This window comes from Balaenoptera borealis, assembly GCF_965194805.1.
Source record: "Balaenoptera borealis genome assembly, chromosome: 7".
NCBI lineage: Eukaryota > Metazoa > Chordata > Mammalia > Artiodactyla > Balaenopteridae > Balaenoptera > Balaenoptera borealis.
Window position 1 is genome coordinate 62,693,727 of NC_138864.1, and position 20,587 is coordinate 62,714,313.

At 34.3% G+C, this 20,587-nt stretch overlaps 1 protein-coding gene across 11 annotated transcripts in view; it reads left to right on the plus strand.

Moving 5' to 3' along the window:
• The window catches only part of ETV1 (ETS variant transcription factor 1), a 95,107-nt gene that overhangs the window by 2,004 nt on the left and 72,516 nt on the right, over positions 1–20,587 (plus strand). For 7 of the 11 annotated variants that reach the window (XM_082398467.1, XM_082398468.1, XM_082398469.1 and 4 more), the window contains 2 exons: positions 1,244–1,291; positions 10,565–10,618. In XM_082398467.1, coding sequence (XP_082254593.1) covers positions 1,244–1,291; positions 10,565–10,618 — 102 coding nt within the window. Of the gene's footprint in view, positions 1–1,243; positions 1,292–1,318; positions 1,812–1,831; positions 2,588–10,564; positions 10,619–20,587 lie in introns of those variants that run through there. The other 4 variants (XM_082398473.1, XM_082398471.1, XM_082398464.1 and 1 more) reach the window with 3 other exon arrangements.

Here is a 20,587-nt window from a genome sequence, read left to right on the forward strand (position 1 = left end):
GAGCAATTAACATGATGTGACAGTTTGCATTGAGGGATATTTTATGGCTCTGTCACAAACTAATGCAAGAAGGAAATAAAAACTTAACAGTGACATCCTTCTTTTAATCATTCTTTTGTGTTTAAATACCTCTGTCCATATGGCATACAAGTAATCCCATACACTAAGGTAACAATTTTGAAATATCCAACACAGTGGGGTAAATTAGGCAGCTGTGCACACTGCTTAATTTCTCTTTTCTCCTCTATTAGAAGTTGAGCAATATAAGTGATTGTTTGATTTCCCATCCCCTTACACTAAAACCATATACTGTTATCAAACTTTTCATTGATGATTTTGATGACCACATGGTGAGGCCTTAAAATGTTCAATGAATCATAATCAAGGCCTAATTAGTAATTATAATACCTATTTGGGAAATTGGATTACAGATTCTTTTTATGAACTGTTGGTAGGAGGTCAATATATTATAAATTATTCCAGCCCTATGCAGGCATTCATAATAAACTTACCATACTTAGATTTAATTACCAAAGTTCAGTTTGCCATTTAGATTAGGTATATTGAATTCTGAAACATCCTCAAATCTTCATATAAGTATAAATAAGTTACACATGCCTCTCCCTCCCCACTATGACAGAATACACAGTTTTGGACTTGATAATAAACAGGTACCAGAGAATTATCTCTCTGACTTTTGTAAACCTATTACTGTAGAAATTTTCTTCTAAAATCTTGTATTTAAGAGTTGTCCCTTTTAGTTTTGAGGCATTGAACTTCAAAACATATAGAACTTTGAGAATTATACAATGTACTGCTACATATTTTATATAAGATTCGGAAGATAGAAATAAAACGTTTTTCAGTCGTTCTGATTTTTCCCCTACTACTGTTTTAGCAGTCGTTGAATATATTTAAGAAAGGTTTCTGTGGATGGACATGCCTTTTACCTCAGCCTTTTTGAGTTCTAGTGTATGCGTGTTGTTTGAGGTCCCTAAGCTTATTTATTAAGCTAACTTTTAAAAAGGGGGAAAAAAAAGATATTGAGAAGTATTGCTTAATAGGCATCAAAATGGGCAGGATTATTGATAAAATTAAGTTATAAATCCTGATTTCTTTTTATATTGACGCCCCTCCTCAAATTAAATTGATCTATAGTACTAATTTCATGACAAACATTTCCATTTAATGTAGGCTAAAGGATTGCCAATCTTTTGTTTATGTCTTTGACTTGTTTTTTTAGAACTCTTTCAAGATCTAAGTCAATTACAGGAAACATGGCTTGCAGAAGGTAAGGCAAAAAATTGCTTTCAAAGGAGGGGAAAAGCAACTCTAGAAGGGGAAAAAAAAAAGTCCTGAACTTGCTGTCTTAATGTTCAGCCCAATTAATTGAGCTCTAAAAGAGCCACCTCATGTGTCATGCATACATTAGAGCCTCTGATGAGTTTGTCTTCGGGGAATCTGGGACTGCACTACCCAGTGTCATCACAAATTACCAGGAGAAATTGCTTCCAGCTCACAATCACATCTGCTTTTGGCAAGAACTAATGCACCAAGACTTCAAGTTCTAAGCCTCTGTTCAGATTTTAATTGCAATTGATCAGGTTTATATTATTGTACCTCGAGAGACCTCCTAGAGCCAGAACTCGGCTTGCTGTTTCCTTTAGAACAGCGCATATCATTATTTGGTGTTCTGGTGGAGGACTTTTCTGATGGCAGAAATTAGTTTCTCTGGGTTCATCAGGACGGGATGCTTCAAGATTTAAGTGCAAGTGTCTTCTTTCCACCTTGTTCACAACACAGAACGTTAGGTGTGTATCCAATGCTAAGGAAATCCATGGCTTTAAAATAAATCTTGGGGGGATTGGAGGATTTTAAAAATGTTTTCTGTTTGTTACTATGATGTGATGTTTGTTGAAATTGACCTTTGCTATTATAACACTTTTATTAGGATTTATTTAATATAGCAAGGAGATATTTAAAGGCATTACTTTTATTTTTGATTGCTTTTTGATAAAATTTGTGTTGCAGTCTATTGTATCTTTTATTGTGAAACTTTATTTTATAGGAACAAGGAGATATTGCTTCAGTACAGCTTTATACAACTTGAGAAATGTCTAATGTTGAGGGACTTTTGTTGGCGTCTATAATTTGAAATTTTTCTTTTGGATTTGTTATACTAAATGTGAAATAATAATTTTATCCTACGATGTGTTTTGTGGGAAATACAAAGAGAAAATTATAGATATTTAGGTATTGAGTATAGTTGTGTTATTTCTGTCTTTGCATTACATGGGAAACATGCAATTTTTGGAACAGATTTTTAAGATGGTTCAAAGAAGAGAGAGGGTCTCTTTAAATGGAACCCAAGCATTGCTGTTGCTACTTTGAGGCAGACTGCTGTGTTTTTTCTAGTGGTCTTGCTTGCAGTTGATCAAGTTGCTGTTAGCATGTAAAATAAGTTTCTTTGTTTTGCTGATATTCTAGTTCTTCCAAAGGGCTTCTGCAATCTTTATAAAGCTTTTAAGTTAAATAGCTTTTCCAGTATCCCTTTGCAAGGGTGATTGTATTTGTATGTTAATGAAAGGTAAGTATTAATGAAAGTTTTAGTTACATTTAAAGGTCATTTTGCTTGTCACTGTAAATGAAACTTATTGCAGTAGATTACTTATTATTGCAACATAAGCCATATATTCAAATGTAACTTTCTCAAGAAAAATCTGCACAGAGGCTCTTGCATGAATTTTATCTGTTAGTTTTGCAAAGTTAAATGTTGTGAGAACATTATGTTTATGAGGGAATTTATTCGCTTATCCAGAATACCTTCAGATATCTATTTTAATTGTTCTGGAAGGTTTGTTGGTTCTTAAGATGTTGAAGTCTCATTGATTCCAAGTCAGTGCACTTGCTGGCAGATTTTGAATGTGCACAGCAACTCTGTTCCTGGAATTTAAAAATGTGGAATCTGTGACAGACTCTTACCATTTTATAATCAGTTTCAGTGCAGTGTTTTACTTTTGACTTGTTTTGTTTCTTTGTCCCTCAGATAAGTGATTTGGTAATTCATCCAAGTTTATTTTAAAACTCTGCACTGAATATTCTTACCCATGATAATTAACTTAACCTGTAAATCAGATCTGAAGATTTAGCTTTATATAAAATAAACCTAGAAAATGATTGATGTATTTGAAAGAACATGGACTTTTACTTAGAAAAGAATTTATAAGCTTAAATAAGTTCAGGAATTAATCCTCGGAGTGTTTTATTGAATACCCAGGTGGGCTCCTATTTACAAACCATGAGTAAGATTGCATTTTAGGATAATTTAAACATTTTTCCAGAATACTTTACAAATTTATCCTATCATAATATAAGCATAACATTAATTTTATTTTTAAAAATCTAAGAGTAAGAAGAGAGGTGGGTTTTTAAAATTGTCTGTTAATGGACTGCACATTTATTTTTAGCAATTTTATATAATTATGCTATTTGCATTAGCATTTTAACTTATCCCACATCTTGAACAATATTAGCTAAGAAGAGATCTCAAAATTATACTAGTTTATTTGTAGCTAGATCTGTTCATTTATGTTCTTCTGGTCATCCAGAAATTAAAACATTGCCAAACTGGCAGACTATAAACGGTTTACATATTTCTTTTCATAATTCTTTATCGCCAAGAAAGGGACCATGGAATTTTAAGCCATCTTGACCCTTTTTAAAAAGACCATTGGCAATTAACCAAGTTTCTCCCATAAGAATCCCACTGGGAAGTTAAACAGGTCTAAAAATGTTACTAGGCAGGAGAGTCAAGGTAGTCGTAATGTGTCATATGAATTTTTAAAAAATTATCAAAGTCCCTAAATACTTGGGAAATAATATATTGTTTCAGGTTTAATTTATTTTTTTCCTGTAAGGATTTTTATAAGGTAGACCCGAAGTGTAACATGGATTGCTCATAGGTAAATTATTATGGATTATGAAATGTGTTTTATGTCCAAGGAAAAATTTGGATAGATAAGGCAGGACTTATTTGAGGGTGGGGTTGGAACCAGTATTTTCAGTTCACTAAAGTCCTCTCCAAAAAAATATGCTTCCATTCTTCCACCAAATTTCTAAACAGGGGTCAAAAATATGTTTTTGAAGAATATAACTTTATATTAGTATCACTTTTGAAGTACTAACACTGCAATTTTAAGGTTTTTTAACATATACGCCACGATTTAAAATAATCACATCATATTCTGAAAAAAATTGAAAACGTAATGTTTTCAAGTGACCACAGTAGCAGTTAAAAAAGTGAAGAATGTGCTTATTTTAAATTTTGCCATAGCCACTGTATATTGTCATTTTACTGTGTACAACTCTTTATTGATTCTTTGACTTTTGAATTAGATTGCCACTGACAGAAAGGCAATTCCAATTATTTGATCCCATGAAATAATGAGTTCAAATATCAATTCTATCAACATCCTGGTAACGTCCTGTTTTTTTAAGTGGTGCTTTAAGGAAGGGCGTCCTAGAAATTCGTAGTTAAAATGGAACCTTTTGTGTGTGTGGGGGGGGGACAGAAATAGAAGGATGTAAAATTGAGTTAAAAGAGGATCACATTCTTTTAAAGTTGCTTGTTAAAGTTTACCTTTAACACAACTTAAAGAAAAATAATACATTTCATATGTATCTAATATAAATACATAGCAACTTTTGAGTGTTATCTTTGATGTTGGTCTAGATGTCCTTGAGGTTTCTTTTCATCAGTAATATTAAGGAAAATTGTCGACAGTGGTTCGCTGCCATCAGGGTAGAATGTTTTTCAATTGTGTTGTAAGTCAAGTTTCATGCTGCCAGGACACTTGAGTCAAAGTTGTGCCTCCAAGAATAACCTTTCTGCACTAAAGATTATTCTTACCTCATGCCCTCATGCCGATAAGCTTTTTTCCTTTTGTTATATGTGACCTTCTATTAATAGTCAGGTTTGCTGAAAAGTAGAGATGTCATTCTATCTCCTCAGTTCACTTTAGTGGCTGACACTAAATTTATAATCAAAATCATTTATTATGAATTTCCTCAAATAATATGTGCTCTTGTTACTCAATATACATAATGCCACCCATAATACACAGTAGTCATAATGTACTCATTTTTATTTTTTAAAAACTAGACTGTTTCTTTTTGAAACGGAACATAAATTGGGTATGTACTCATGATTTTTTTTTTAAATGTGAGGCAGTAAGGAGAAAAGGCTTTAAAAACTACATTATTTTGTGTGGTTTAAATAAAAAAGGAATTGAGAATTAGGCATTAAATTACAGAAGTTCATACTATTTCTTAGACTTGAGCAAGAGTCATTGTATGGGGGGAGGGGGGAGCTACTATCCATCTTTTTCTTGTACCAGGAAATACTCTAAACTATGAAACAAAGACTTCTTGTTTGGACTTGATTAAAGGTTAGCAGGTAGAGTAGATGTATTCTATTTCTCAACATTTATTGGAAGTATATAAATGCATTTTCATCTAGGGTCTATTTGCAAAATAGAAAAATTTGTTAAAAATAGAATTCGGATTTGGTGTAGCCTAGATATCGGTTTTCCCGAGGGTCCTAATACATGTTAATGAAATATTGCTGAGCTTTTCTAATTCAGTTACAGAAAATGTATAATTTCTTGAATTTCATAATATAACTTTATTTCCTTTGATCTGTGCACAACATTGTAATTAAAATAATAATAATAATAATGATAATAGTAATAGAAGTCAGACCTCAGTAGCATTAGAGAAAATATATGGGTAATAACAACAGCTCTGAGCTACACTTAAGTTTTCAAGCCTCTCTATAGGTTAGAGTTAGGAAATTGAAGTTGATTTGAGACTAAAGACAACTAAAACTTACTATTTTCTTTCTTTTAGAGCATACAGAAAGAATGCCTTTATCAATATTAAAGATGTTTTTGTCATGGGGAAAATGCCCCCTTTTTTCATCTGTTTAAATGTATTTATACTTCTGCATTAATTAATGCTTATACATTGGTACAATCATTTTAATGTTAAAAGCGATGTGGTATAAAAGCAGGCTTAGTGGCCTCATGATTATTTTCTTCCATGGCCTGAAGCTTCATTTTAGGATTAAACAAAATACGACTGTGTGAAGGTTGATTTTCTTGTTGTTTTACTTTTATTTAAAAGAAAATTTAAATTTCTTTAGAGAAACTTGTTTCTTAACCCTGTGAGAGTGAAATGCTACTAAGTTCAGCAATAAACTATTATAATCTTAAGATAAAAAGAGCATTTGAATAATAAGCAAGAAAAATAAGGTATTTCTTTAATGGTTTGGCTTTTTTTCCCCCTTCCTTCTTTCCTTCCTTCCTTCCATCCATCCGTCCATCCATCCATCCATCCGTCTATCTTTACCTCTTTTCTTTTTTCCTTCTTAGTTTTATACATTCAAGTTTCTGTGACAAATTACCCTATAAAGCAGGATGGGTTAAACATATGTAAATACATATATGGATTTAACTTTGTCATTTATTTAAACGTGTACCTTAATGGATTTGAGCTGTATTTGAGACAGAGCAATAAAACTGGTATGTTTATACTGCAAGTTCAAGTTGACTTGCTTTAGCTCTCTGGAAGGGTGTGACATGAAAAGATTGCGGTTGGGCCCCATGGCTCATGCTGGACTGTGTTTTTGTGAATGGAGGCGGAACTCCAGTTCTGCCTGCTCGTCTGGAGGAATTGCTGAGGAGATCAGCTGTCTCATTCACGGGCAGAAAGAATGACTCATACATCTTCCGCCTTGTTTGGCTCCAGGTCATTGTTACAGTGGATAGAACTGGTTTTAATTAAATATTAACCCCTTTTCAACTTGACATTTGTTTCAGTTGTAATTTTTCCACTTTTTCCCTAGCTTTAAAAGAAAACCTGACAGGCGCCTGGTTTGTAAGAAAAAGGGGGTTTTTACTTGTTTGCAGCCAAACTTAGAAAATATTTCAACACTCACCTTTCCTTAAGTAATGATTATTACTTTATTTGAAGGTTTAAAATAAGCACAAAAGACAGACAAACTCTTGTTTAAAAATTGTCCACTCCCCACCCCAGCCCCGCCCAAGAAATGTTACTTAAGAAAGTATATTAACATTCAAAATAAGGGTTAGTGATTCTGTGACATCAAGATTGTGATTAATATTTTCATGGGTTTCTTTCTCATAATATGTATTGCGATGTAGTAGAACGAGAGAGAAAGAGAGAGAGAGAGAGGAGAAACAACTTTGGATAATAATCTAGGTAAATAGCTGAGAGTGCAAATACTTCCCTTTTAAAGGCGAAGTCCTGAGACTTGATGGCAACTTGTCTATTAATGTGTGGTGAACTGATAGAAGCGCTCCAGCTATTACCAGTAAAATCCACATGCTTCATCTTCTTGAAAGCCTTTTATTGGTCTTTTGGTATATACTTTCTCTTCTCCTTTCGTACTCCTTCCCCTTCCTCTTTAATTACAGAGTGTGGGGAAACATTTTCATTCCCCAAAGGTGATTATTCCAAGCAGAGTTTATTATAGATAGCAGTGAAAAAACTAATTTATTTTTAGGTTGGCCTCTATTGTTAATTTTCCACTTTGGAGTTGGTGTGGCTTGCCGCAAATTTTCAGGAAGCTGTAGTTTGCTACTTCACAGAATTCCCTGTGAATGGAGGAAAAAAAAGGAAATGTACGATACGAGTGTGGCAATACTTTTTCATATTTTCCTTGCCCAGATCCAACTTGTGTTTTTCGTTAGCTGCTTTCCTTTGACTCTAACTTGAAGTTAGAGGTAGACTTCAGCTTTTGTCTATTTAAGTAGCATGCTGCTTCATTTGGTCTATTCAGTTTCTTAAGATTAGCTTCTGTGAAAATGTGAGTCATATGTTTTTTGTTAAAATTCTGGAATATGTTCAGGCATAAGTGTGAAGTATTTATTCAGTATGTTAAGGAGTTAGAACAGAAATAGCAGTTCTTATTCTTTTTTACAAAATTGTTGGTATGTAGCTATTTTCTGTATTTGTGAGGTATAACTTCTGGTTTCTTCTCCTTCTGAAGTTTTGCCTCCCCAACTCCCATCTCCCAACATACACTGCTTATCCATCATCGATTTTTACGCCTTTCTTGCAGTGATATATATCATTGAATTGCAACTTTGTCTTATGATAGTAAGAAAAAAAAAGTCTGGCCTTTGGGACAGTCATACCAGCATATTCTGTTACAAATACATTTTTTTTACTCACCCGCTATTTTTAACTATTCCTGTAAAGGGATATTACGTTTTTATTAGATTCTTGTAAATGTTGGCTTTTTAAAAGCATAGTGATTGCTGTGGTTGATAATTTTGCATCTCAGTAGTTATCTGGGTTTAGCTGTTAATTTCAAAGGAAAACCAAAACCTGTGGATATGGTGGGAAAAATGTGTAAGATTTGATTCTGTCTGCCCGCTGTTATTTATTAAATAGATATTAAAAACATTTTTGTAATTTTTTTGGTGAAAAGACTTATTTTAATGGATACTCCTCCACTTATAATTTGTGAGTCTTTGAGAAAAATCAGGTTTACTGTACTGTCAAAAAAATGTTTATAGCTAAGAGAATGCTAATGTACAAATTTTAGCTGCGATTTTGATCCGTCTCCAATATAATTCATTAGAAGTAATGATAATAAACTTGCATTGTAATGATTTGAGTAGTACTTCGTGTGTGAATTGAAAAAAAGGGATGGGTGGTGGAGGTTTGGAAAGAAGAATACAGGTAACGTTTCTTGAGTATCTGATATTGTGTCTGGCGTTGTGTTTAGACTATTCCATTTAATCCTCATGAAAAACCTATATTATCACTATTAAACTGATGAGTAAAATGGAGTTCAAAGAGGTTAAATAATGTTACGCAGTTTACACAGCATAACATAGAACAATGATTTGAAGTTTGTTGGCCTTTAGTTAACCTTGGTATCAGGTATTAGTGGAATCGGAAGAAAAAAGCACCTCTTCCTCCAGTACAGGCTGATCAAATAGGTATCAGTTCTAATTTGGAAAAAAGTGCTTAATTTGTTTGGTTTCCTTAAGTGGCAGAGGATGGAATTTGTCTTCAATAAACTTAAGTATTGGTGTACAGAAGAAAGTTGTTAGAAAATAATTGAACGTCAAACTGCATATGTCTTGGTAATAGGCAAGATTATCATTTGTTCCGCTCTTAATAATATAACATAAATTTTATTCAACCAAATATTTGTTTTTTTAAATCCTATTAAATAAGCTGATACAACAGACATTTTAATTCTATGTATGTTGTGTTCCTTTTTTATATAGAATTTTTAAAATGTAGAATTTCTTTTTATATGAATTTTTTTTCCTAACTCAATTACCAACACAAAACTTTTTCAACAAAGACTGATTATGTTAATAAGAATTCCCCATACAGAATAGGCACTTTTAAAAAAATTAATTGGCATCTGTTTTAGTATGACTTGATTGGATAAAAAGTTTCACTATTAGATAGTACTAGTAAAGTAATACTAGCTAATCAGGTTATAGCTAAAGTTAATTAGGATGATAACTCATTATAAACCCAGCTTTTATATAGTTTGTATGTGTGTAAGTGTGCATATTTGTGTGTGCAGATGAAAACTCATTTTTGTAATATGTCAATTTGGAATAGGTTATTTTGACGTCTAAATTAACTGTGATGAAAATATTCTAGAAGTGAAACATATACTTGTGTTTCGATTGCCGAATACATTAAGTACTTGCTCTTCAGAATTTTTTTCCTTTCCTAAAAATAGGGTAGTCATTTGACATTAGGACTGATGAAATAGTGATATTCTTTTGTTAGTGCTAAATAGTCAGCTGGAAAATATTTTGCATGAAAAGATGGAGTTTGTTTTTATTATTTATTATTTTTATTATTGTGACCATAATCATTGAGATATAATATTTTATTATATATGACCAAAATCAATGATAATCTTTTCATGTAAAAAACTTTGTCACATATTTTGGCCAAATTTAGGGCAAACGTTTTTAATTATGGTAGTCTAACTGGCAGTAGACCGAACATATCAAAAGCAGACGTTTCTAAAAAGCAGAGGGATATGTGTAGTAATTACACATCATTTGAAAGAATTGTGTGGTTAATTTAAATGGGTCGCTTAAGCACCGGCAGTAGGTGAATTGAAATACTTCTTCCTCCATTCTTGCAAAAACAAAAAACAAAAACCAAACAAAAACCCACTGCATCTAATGGAATTCCTATAGCTTCTTTTATTTTGCATGTTTCTTTTATTTCCATGTGGCAGGTGAAATTCACAGGGATTACAACTGCCACCATTTTATTTCTGACATATGTGTTTTCTGCTTGACATTGATGATGGCTTCTATTTCTCCTCCCAAATATTGCTGTCAATGCCATTTTAAATAGGAGCTCATTGGCAAATAATCATAGGTTTGGTCTCAGTCTAAAAAGCTCTTCCATGAGAGATCTTACTTGACATTCTTTATGCCTTGGCAGTTTCTCTCTTAATTTTGTTTTCATTTCTTTTTTTCTTCAGCTCAGGTACCTGACAATGACGAGCAGTTTGTGCCAGACTATCAGGCTGAAAGTTGTAAGTATAGTATGACTCATCTCTTGAACTTTTCTTTGTCTTTGTTTCCTGCTTTTATCCTTTCTCTTTGGTTGGTCTCCACTTCCAGTGTCTTTTCTTGCATTGTGTCCGTGCCTTTTTAGCTTACAGTCATGAGGTGATTGTATTTGTCAGGTTGTGACATCAGTAGAACCCCTGTAGGATCTGAGCAGAGCTTAGGAAAACTGATTGGATTGAAAGAGGGTTCTGTTCTCTATTTCGTTGATATCCTTGGAGAAGAAACAGGGTGTGATCCATGAACGTGCAAGTGTTTACTTCCAGCTTTTCAGTATGTTCAGCAGGAAGAAGTGTGTGTGCTGATGGGAGACGGTCAGTAGTTCAAATCCTTATGAGATTTATTGTATAACATAAAAATCTTAGACCACGCATCCTCTGGCTTATTGTATTATTTTACACTCATGAACTTTCACCTGCTTGGATTTGATTTTTAGCCTCATTATCTGCTTCCTGGTTGCAGTCACACAAATGCAAGTAGCCATTGGCTTCTCTTAGGATCCCTTCTGTGTTTCTTTCCCGGAGCCTTGCTCCAGGGCCTGTCATAGCATGCGAGAGGAGTGATTCAGGGGTTCTCCCCTCCTCTAATCGCAGAATGAGCATTTTGCCTGTATCAACATGGTTGCTTCGGGGTTTACTTCCCATATTTATGGTTTGCCTCTATCAGCAAACTGCAGCTATTGACCTGAGGTGTGAATAGTAAAGAAAAGGGTATAAATGCCATCCTGATTATCAAACTGACCTAATACATTTTTGTTCTTTTAGCACCAATTAAAGCTCTAACTTGTTTCATTTTTCCAAGCTATTGAGGGTTTCACAGGAGGCGGTAGCAACAGCAACAACAGATGCTTAATACCTTACAACTTATCCAACCCATATTTTCACACCTAATATCATAAATCTAACACAAATACCTACGTTACTTTGAGTAACAGATGTTCGTGTGCAATGTTTTCAACTTTTATGTTTGGTGTCTTACATTTCCCAGGTGTCAAGGGTTGTAAGAGGTTTCTTCCAGATTCTCTCCCGTGTTACATATTTTAGTTCGGCATCATTAAAATTTGTTTTTCATTTGTGGTAAAATATATATTACAGAAAATTTATCATTTGAATCATTTTTAAGTGTGCAGTTCGATGGCAGTCACATTGTTGTGCAAACATCAACACCATCCATTTCCAGAACTTTCTTATCATCCCTACTGAAAGTCTGTACTTACTAAAAAGTAACTCCCCACTTACCCTGCCCCCAGCACCTGGTAACTGCTGTTGTATCAGCTTGATTTTTGATCTGAGAAGAGAATTTTCTGTACTGTTTGATGTATTTATTAGACATAGGATTTCAAGAAACCTGTTCAGCTAAGGTTTAGACCTTAATTAGAGACTCTTAGAAATTCCCGGAAGGATGATGGCTAAGGATGACAGCTGGGCAAGGTCTCCCTTTCTTCAGTAAAGTGTGGGAAGAGAATGGTCACATTTCCACATGTCCCTTCCTGTGAGGCACTGGAGTTTTTTCTAAAAGCTAAACCTGTCATCTGAGTGGGAGAGTTAGTCTCATGGAGTCATTTTATATCTGAAGAAATTGGTAATGATTTTAATACTCTACCAAATGCCTAAAGGTATTTTTTTACTCCTTTTCTTATTTGCCCTCTTTTTGGTTTTTCGTATTCTTGATTAATTCGTCTCCTTGAACTCACTTTTCTAGGTTCACAGCCTATGATTTTTTCTTTCTTTCTTTATTCCTTTGATTACTCCGCTTCTCAAGTCACTCATCTACTTTCCCTCTCTTTCCCAGGGTTCTGTCCCCAGACCTTTCCTCTTCTTTTTCTTGTGCCATGCCAGCACAGTCCCACAGAACTTTCTGCGATGATGGGAATAATCTATGTCTGTACCGTTCAGCATAGGAGCCACTAACCACATTCCTCATTGAGCACTTGAACTGTGGCTAATGGGACGGAAGAAATTAATTTTTAATTTATTTCATTTTTATGACTTTAAATTTATGTGAACACATGTGGCTATCGGCTACTGTGGTCAGCATGCATCTGTCGAGCTATGTCTCCTACGTCGTTTTCTCTCGTGCGGGTCTCCAGACTGTCCCTGTCTACTGAACATCTAATGTCCCTGATCCACCACTGGGGTCCTTGTGCAAATAAGAAAAACGCAGCCCCTCGGGACTCGCCCCCCCCCCCCCGCCCTCAGCTGAGCATCAGCATAAAATACCATTTACATAGCACCCCCAGTTTTCTTTTTTTTTTTTAAATGGGGCAGAAGGAAAGAAGCTTTTTTTAAAAAAATTAATTTATTTATTTATTTATGTATTTATTTTTGGCTGTGTTGGGTCTTCGTTTTTGTGCGAGGGCTTTCTCCAGTTGCGGCAAGTGGGGGCCACTCTTCATCGCGGTGCGCGGGCCTCTCACTATCGCGGCCTCTCTTGTTGCGGAGCACAGGCTCCAGACGCGTAGGCTCAGTAATTGTGGCTCACGGGCCTAGTCGCTCCGCAGCATGTGGGATCTTCCCAGACCAGGGCTGGAACCCGTGTCCCCTGCATTGGCAGGCGGATTCTCAACCACTGCGCCACCAGGGAAGCTCCCCCCAGTTTTCAACGTGATGCTCCACTGACAGTTCACTCTCAGCGAGGCCAGTGGTGAAATCTTTACTTTTTTTCTGCCCAGCATCTCTCTTCAACTTCTGTTGACTTTCTAAGTTGATGGCATCACCAATCCAAGCTGAAAACCTTTAATTTATCTTCAGTCCGTCCCAGTTCTTTACCATTAACCTCCCTTTGCCTACCAAGTTGTTAATTCTACGTCTCAAAAGTATCTTAATTTCATGGCTTCGATTCCATTTCTAATATTTCACTGCCGTAGTTCACACCCACTTTCTGCCTCCACGGAACTTGTGAATCAGCCTTTCTGTTGGTGTTCTTGCCTTCAGGTTTCCCTCCTTGCAGTCTGCTCTCTGCAATGATACTAACACACAGCCATGTGACCTTGTTAATTTTCTCTTTAAACTTCTTTCAGGACAAAGTCCTAATTCTTTAGCTGTACGGACATTGTTCTATAACCTGGGCCTTGGCTGTCTTTTCAGTTTTAACTCTTGCTATCCCAGCACCCTGTGTCTCTCCGTTCTCTAAACTTGAGCCTTTCTAATTTTTCAGTTCACCGAACAGAGTGAGCTCTCTTATGCCTCTTTACCTTTGTACGTGTTCATTTTGCTTTAAAATTTTTTTAAATTTTGCTTTGCAGTCTGGTGTACCTCCAACTCCAGACTCAGCAGCGAGTTCACCACACTGAGGTCTTTCTTGACCTTTCTTTGCATCCTTACCCTGCAGAGTTAGACTCTATAGCATCTTGTATCTTCTGTTTATTATAATATTTTAGATACATGTCAGTAAGGCTGTGAACTTCTTGAGGATTAGGAGCATGTCATAGTCAGTATGCCTGGCATGTTTCAGAAGCACAATAAGTAAAGTTGTTGTCATAACCGTGATCAGCTTCTTAGTGCTGATTTTCCCCTAAGTATTTTCGAAGTTCTAATTCCCTTCTTAAGGTAGAAACGTCTGATCATGCCTTAAAGCATTATATATAGTGTCCTTCTGGAAAAACACGCTAAAACCATGAATGTTTAGCCAAGCACTTTCAGAATGCTGAAATTTTATTTTACTTCAATTAGTGAATATTTACAGTTTAACAAATATGGCTCTGGGACTTGTGAATAAAACACCTAATTATAAAGGGAAACCTATGAATACACGTAAAAATAAATCTGAAATAGTCTAATAAGAAGAAAGTGGAGGTGTGATTTATTTTAAGTTTCACTGACTTAAAGGACTATTGTTCAGATGATGGTGACCAGCTAATTTCAATCTTCACTGAGGATGGAACAAGAGGGAAATAATTTAAAAAGAGGAATAGGGCATATGGATTAGAGTCTAAAGAGCATTTCTGGATGGAGAAGGTTATCAAATATTGGAATTGAAAGGCTATCTTGTCTCCTAAATGCCCTTTACAAATGTTTGTTACTTGTCTGTCTGGAAAAGCTTAGTGGGGCATAGGGATCCTATCTCTAGGAATAGAAAGAAACTCCATCCCCTCTGTGTGGCCCGTCTAGAACTTCTATGGGGCTATTTTTTTTCCAATGGGAATAATCAGATTTCCTTACATACCTCAATCAAATAAAATGCTTCTGGTTTTGCTTTTATTGCTTTAGCCCTTTGGTAAATGTAGGTTAGGAGAATGAATGGCAAGTTTCTGCCCAGCGCTGTATTACAGAACATACATTCGACTGTAACGTGTATAAACATACGTAGAAGAGTGGTGAACAGAGCATTCAAAAAAATCTGAAAAATGAAATTAAACCATAACACTGGGGTATTTCCTAAAAATTTTCCTGAGCATTTCTTGTTTTTATTTATAAAGTTTTTATGTTGGAAACCTGGAATCTTAATGATGTCATGCTATATAGTTTGGTAACCTTTGAAGGATGCTGACGTTTGAAGCATGTATAGACATTAAAAACAAATGAAAACAAACAAAAACATCATACAAGCACATCCTAGGAATTGAATGGAGGCTAGGAAAACAATTATGTGGCTCAAACAAACTGTTTCTTAGAAATGAATCTTTTCAGAATTCAGACACTGTGGAAAAAAATAGAATAACTTTAGGATACGCTTTAGTCCAGAGGAAGTAGAATTATATCTCTTCAGAAAAGAGAATTAAAAGAGTATTTAGAATAATAGATGAGCCTTATTTTTCTAAAGTAGATACAAATTTGTATATAGACTGAGTTTTTGTAAATCATGTGTTTTAAATTCAATACATCAATAATCTTATATTTTAAATCATATACTTTAAATTTAGTTATACCACTAGTCTTTTAAAATCTACCATCCCTCATTTTCTTCATTTACAAAGTTGTGTGTTACTATTTTTCTAACTTGTTCGTTTCCATTTGATTACATTAGTTCCTTTCCATGTTTCCTCTACAGTGATTCACATGATAGATGATATTCACATTTACATTTTACATTCTCCCAGAACATTCCCAGGGGTTTAGCCAGGGTTATGCAAAATTCCCAGTAGGATAGATCCTTGTAACTCTACACGTTTCTTTCACACCCGAGAAAGAACACTGGAAGGCAAATCAATTAGAATGATGTCATTAAAGGAATAATAACCTTGACTCTTCTCTGATATATTTTTGAAAGTAAATATAAAAAGTTTGCAAATTTCTCTACTTTAACTGAAGTTTGTAACACAATGCTAGTGACCCATTCTGAAAGTAATCAAGACAAACCAGTGTGTGCGGACTCGAACTGTTTAAAGCCATTATTACACGGGTGGTACATTGTCTATGTAAATGAAAGTCATAGCTGCACTTCATCTTCTTAGGAATTTTTTTTAAAAAGAATAGCACTTGGGGTGCTTTTTGCAGTGAAGTGGAGAAAAAAAAAAATACCTTAACAGATTCATGTTACAAATCTGCTTCTGAAAAAAGCTGAAGTTAGGTCTATGCAGACCCTGACTGAATAATTCCTTTTATATTAACATGCGTTTGTCCTGGGTTGGAAAGTTCCAGTTAGGGTTTGTGTTTCTTAATTTTTTTTCTTTCTACTAAGCTACCTTCCTGCATTCTGTTCCTTTCTACACAGACAGTGAGTACTTTATAAAATTTACTTTTTGTTACTAATTTTGAAACCTTTCTTACCTGATTCATGTTTTGGATGTGACTGGTCAGGAAGATTTTGTCTTTTATTTCTCTAACTGCTTTTACCAGAAGGTGAGCACACATTCACAGAGGAATTCCGTTTCTGAGATTTGAGGAAATGAGTTTGTTACTGTGTTTTGTCTTCTTTTTAAACATTTTTGGAGGTAAATTTAAGCATGTCACTGTCATCAGACTTAAACTATCCATTTCAAGGATGAAGTGTCTTCTGCCTTTCTCACCTGGGATCATACGTATGTCTACGATCTCAGCCATTGCCAGCCCTTGAAGGTTGATTCCTTTGTGTATGGTTTTTGTTGTGGTTTTGGTTGTTTTTGGTCTGTTTGTTGCTTTGTTTTTTCTTTTTCTTTTTTTTTTTTTACAGTTTAAATATTTTATCAAAGCAATATATTGATAGAGTAGGAAAACACAAGTAAGATCATTCCCCATTTTTCACAGTTCTCTTCTCTAGAGGCAACCATTTTTTTTTCCTTTGTAGTTGGCTCACATACTAAATAATGTAATTGTATTGCAACTTATTGATTTATCAGTTTTAGGTTTTTTTTGTTGTCCTGTTCAGATAGATAATCATTTTGGGTAAGTTTAAATTATTTTCCTGAAAGTCACCAGCTATGTATTTTTACATGAATCCAGTAATCTTATTCACACTTGAGTCTGAATATGAATTATTTGGGAAGCTTATTCAAATGCAGCTTTATGGTCCCTATCTGTGAGAGTTTGACCATTTAGGTCTGGAATTGGGCCCTGTAATTTCTAACGAGCTGTTAGGTGATTCTGATGCAGGCCTTCCAAGGAACACAACGTTAGACATTTTACTATCCTGTTATTTACTTATTTGTAGAATAAAGATAGCAGCATCAATTTTTTGCAATTAAGTTGTAAGATGGACTTGGCTATTCATACACAATTCATTATGTAATAGATACAGTTTCTGAAGATGTTATTAAGTAATATATTGCCATCTTATTGAAATATACTAGGGAATTAAATCTATATAAAAATGATACTGTTGAAGTGGTTTCTTCATTTTTATCATTTTTACTTGAGTTATTTGTGTTTTCCAATTGCAAAGACTATTTTCTACTTATTTTCTCTTACCTTTAGCTATAAGAAAGTCATGGCTGATTGTAGATCCCTGTCATCCTTGAATCGATTCTACTTTAGAAGGCTACCTAGTAAATTGTGAATTTTCCCAATCTGGTTAGAGAGAACCAAGCATTGGGGGCCCCATCCTTTTCCATGTACATTCATTAGGGATTCTTATTATTAGATAGTCTACTCTTCCATTGGTAGTGCACATCTGCCCTATCTATGCCAGTTTTGAGTCCAGCAGCCACATTTTCAGCAAAAAAAATTTAATTTGGTGCTTGATTGTTTCACAAGGAACGTAGTTTTCAAACCAAAATAGAAACCCAGTGAAAAATAAGCTGCATCTTGCAATAATTTTCATTTTAGATAACCTCCCAGGAATCCACGAAGTTTTAGAGAAGAAAGAAAATCTAAATTATACACCTTGGGCCTGTTTTCTTAATCTGTATTTACTTATCCGTAAAATGACAAAGAAATAATCTCTCAGACCCAGGCCACGTTGTGATTGTGACTCTTTTTCCACGCTCAAGGGAAAAAAGGAAGGGTAACATCTAAATATGGTAAATGCTTGCTTGAATTTGAAAGTGGACTTTAGAAAAAACATAATTAATGGGGAAATGTATAAATAGAAATGACAATAAATTACTATGTACTTATAAGTAAACAGTTGGATCAATTTTATTAAGATCTGCTCTAGGAGATAGATCCCTTTCACAAATTTTGGTTCTACCGGTTTATTCTTCATAAGGTAGATAGTTCAGACTCAGTGCCAAAGTGAAAACCAAAAGACAAAGGAAAACAACCCCACCTTCCAAAAAAAATTGGAGTTTGTTGTTTCCTTATAGCTGAAAGCTAAAATTATGTATCTCAACCCAAGATTTTAGCTTTTTGTTTCCTATTTATCGTTCTTTGATTTTGCCTTTAGTATAACAAATTATCCTAGAAATTAACTTCAGAAACATGCTCAAAGGGAGTACGTCAACAAATGCTTTCCACTTAGCCTGCCTATAATTAGTAACAAATTATTTTTGTTAATATAATTATTAACAAAAATGAAATAATGAAAAGTGATCTGTGCCTTCTTTGGTTGAACGTTACTCAATATTAAATAAGTATATCATTATGCAGTAACTGGATTTATTAGTCTGAAAGCCAAACAGTATTTACTGGAAAATTTAGGTAAGGGATGAAGGTGGAAAAGTATTTGCAGAACCAAAGTTATGTTCTTTGTTCTAGTATTTTTAATATATACACAGATACATATATATATTGATGAATAAAAAAAGCAAAAACAACATTTATTAGTATTTGCAAATAAAGCCAAAGCAGTCATGAAAATGAGTACATTTTGGGGCCACCAAATTTATGTAAATTCATGAAATCAGATATAAAGGACAGATGAAGCGATAATCTGAGCTAAACTAGTACATGAGAATCTTTATGTTATAATTGTATGTTTAGTGTTCTTATGGGGTTTTATTTATATCATTCTTTTTTTCCATTTTTTCCCTTTTATAACATTAAACGTCTACTTAATATGCATAGTGCTTATTTGCTTCTGTCTGTTAATGAATTTTCTCCCAATGAGAGTTTGTGCTGTGTCTCACTAAGTAAAAATGGTTGGTTTGATGTGGTTGATTTTTAAATCTAATGAATTGTGCCCCAACAAGCACTACTTTGCTTTGGCATTAGCTGAGGCTTTTGTTAACTCAAGAATGTATTTATCGACAATTTATCAGGAGTGGCTAGATTAAAAATCCTACTTATATAATGTCTGATTAAAGTTTAAGAAAAACTACTTTTGTGTGCTAATGATTTTGTATGCCATCTTTAAATCTTATTTAAATCTAAGGTTAGCAGAGTTCATTTTGCCATGGATGCTACACTGTTAAACCGTTCAGGTTTGTTTCATAATCACTCCTAGTTGTTGAGTTTACAGTGCTTTTAAGAGCGATTTTTAGATCCCATGGAAGAGGTTTGAATTGTGATTGTTCCTTTATGTTTTATAGGGAAATATTATATTCATATTCCTGTTTGCAAAATTGGAGAGCTATGTATGCTTACAAATGTGAGCCATATCCATTATCTTCATTTTTATTATTTAAAATATGAATAATAAATCTTAGTAGTATAAACATTTTTATTTTACTTATGAGATTTTAATTTAACTTATTTACTGATACGTACGTCTATACAGTTGTATACTAAGGATGCTAAGTTAGTTTATAAGACACTAAAAGTTTATTCATTCAGCGAATGTGTTTTGAGCCTATTATATGCCATGCTTTGTTCTAGGTATTGCTGATACAGTGGTGGGCAAACTAGAAAAATATCTCTGCTCTCATGAAGCTTTTGTTCTTATTGCATGTAACTGGTAAAGTCTTATTCATCCCATGTTGAGGGATGTGAAATTGTATCGGGGTCAGTGTGTATTCATAGTCATTGTCTGTTCAGACTCTGATCTATTATGCTCTGAAGAAAATGTACTTAGGTGTTTTTTTCAAATTTTATGTTTATTTCCACAGAAAGCACTCTGCTTAAAGGTGTAGCCACTGGATTTCCCAGTGGATGACTCTCTGTGTTCATACCTCTTTAGCCTAAGCCTAAATTCCTGTGATGGTTGACTAAGAAGAATATGTCACAGCTTTTTAAAAATTATGTACTTTCATGTTAATATTGGGTTGGCCAGGAAGTTCGCGTAACATCGTATGGAAAAAGCCGAACGAACTTTCTGGCCAACCCAATACTATACGTTGTATATTACTATATACAGTGTATTAACCTCTACATTTTGAGATCATACTCGTTCTTTAAGATTCAGTTCATATGTCGTTTATTCCTTAATTATCTTAGGATTAATGACTTCTGTGTGCCCATAAATGCTTTGTGTGCATCTCAATTTAAACACTATTTCAATTGGCTTGTAGAGGATGGATCATATCCTACTCATCCTTGTATGATTCACATGTTGTGGGGATTGAATGAGTATTGAATTGAATGAATAGCTTCTTGGGTGCTTAGACTCTTTTTTAAAAACATATTCATGCACAGGTGGCTTAAGTTGTTTGAAATCTAACGCAGATATCTTCTTTCATTTTCCATGTTTCATTTTTATTTGAA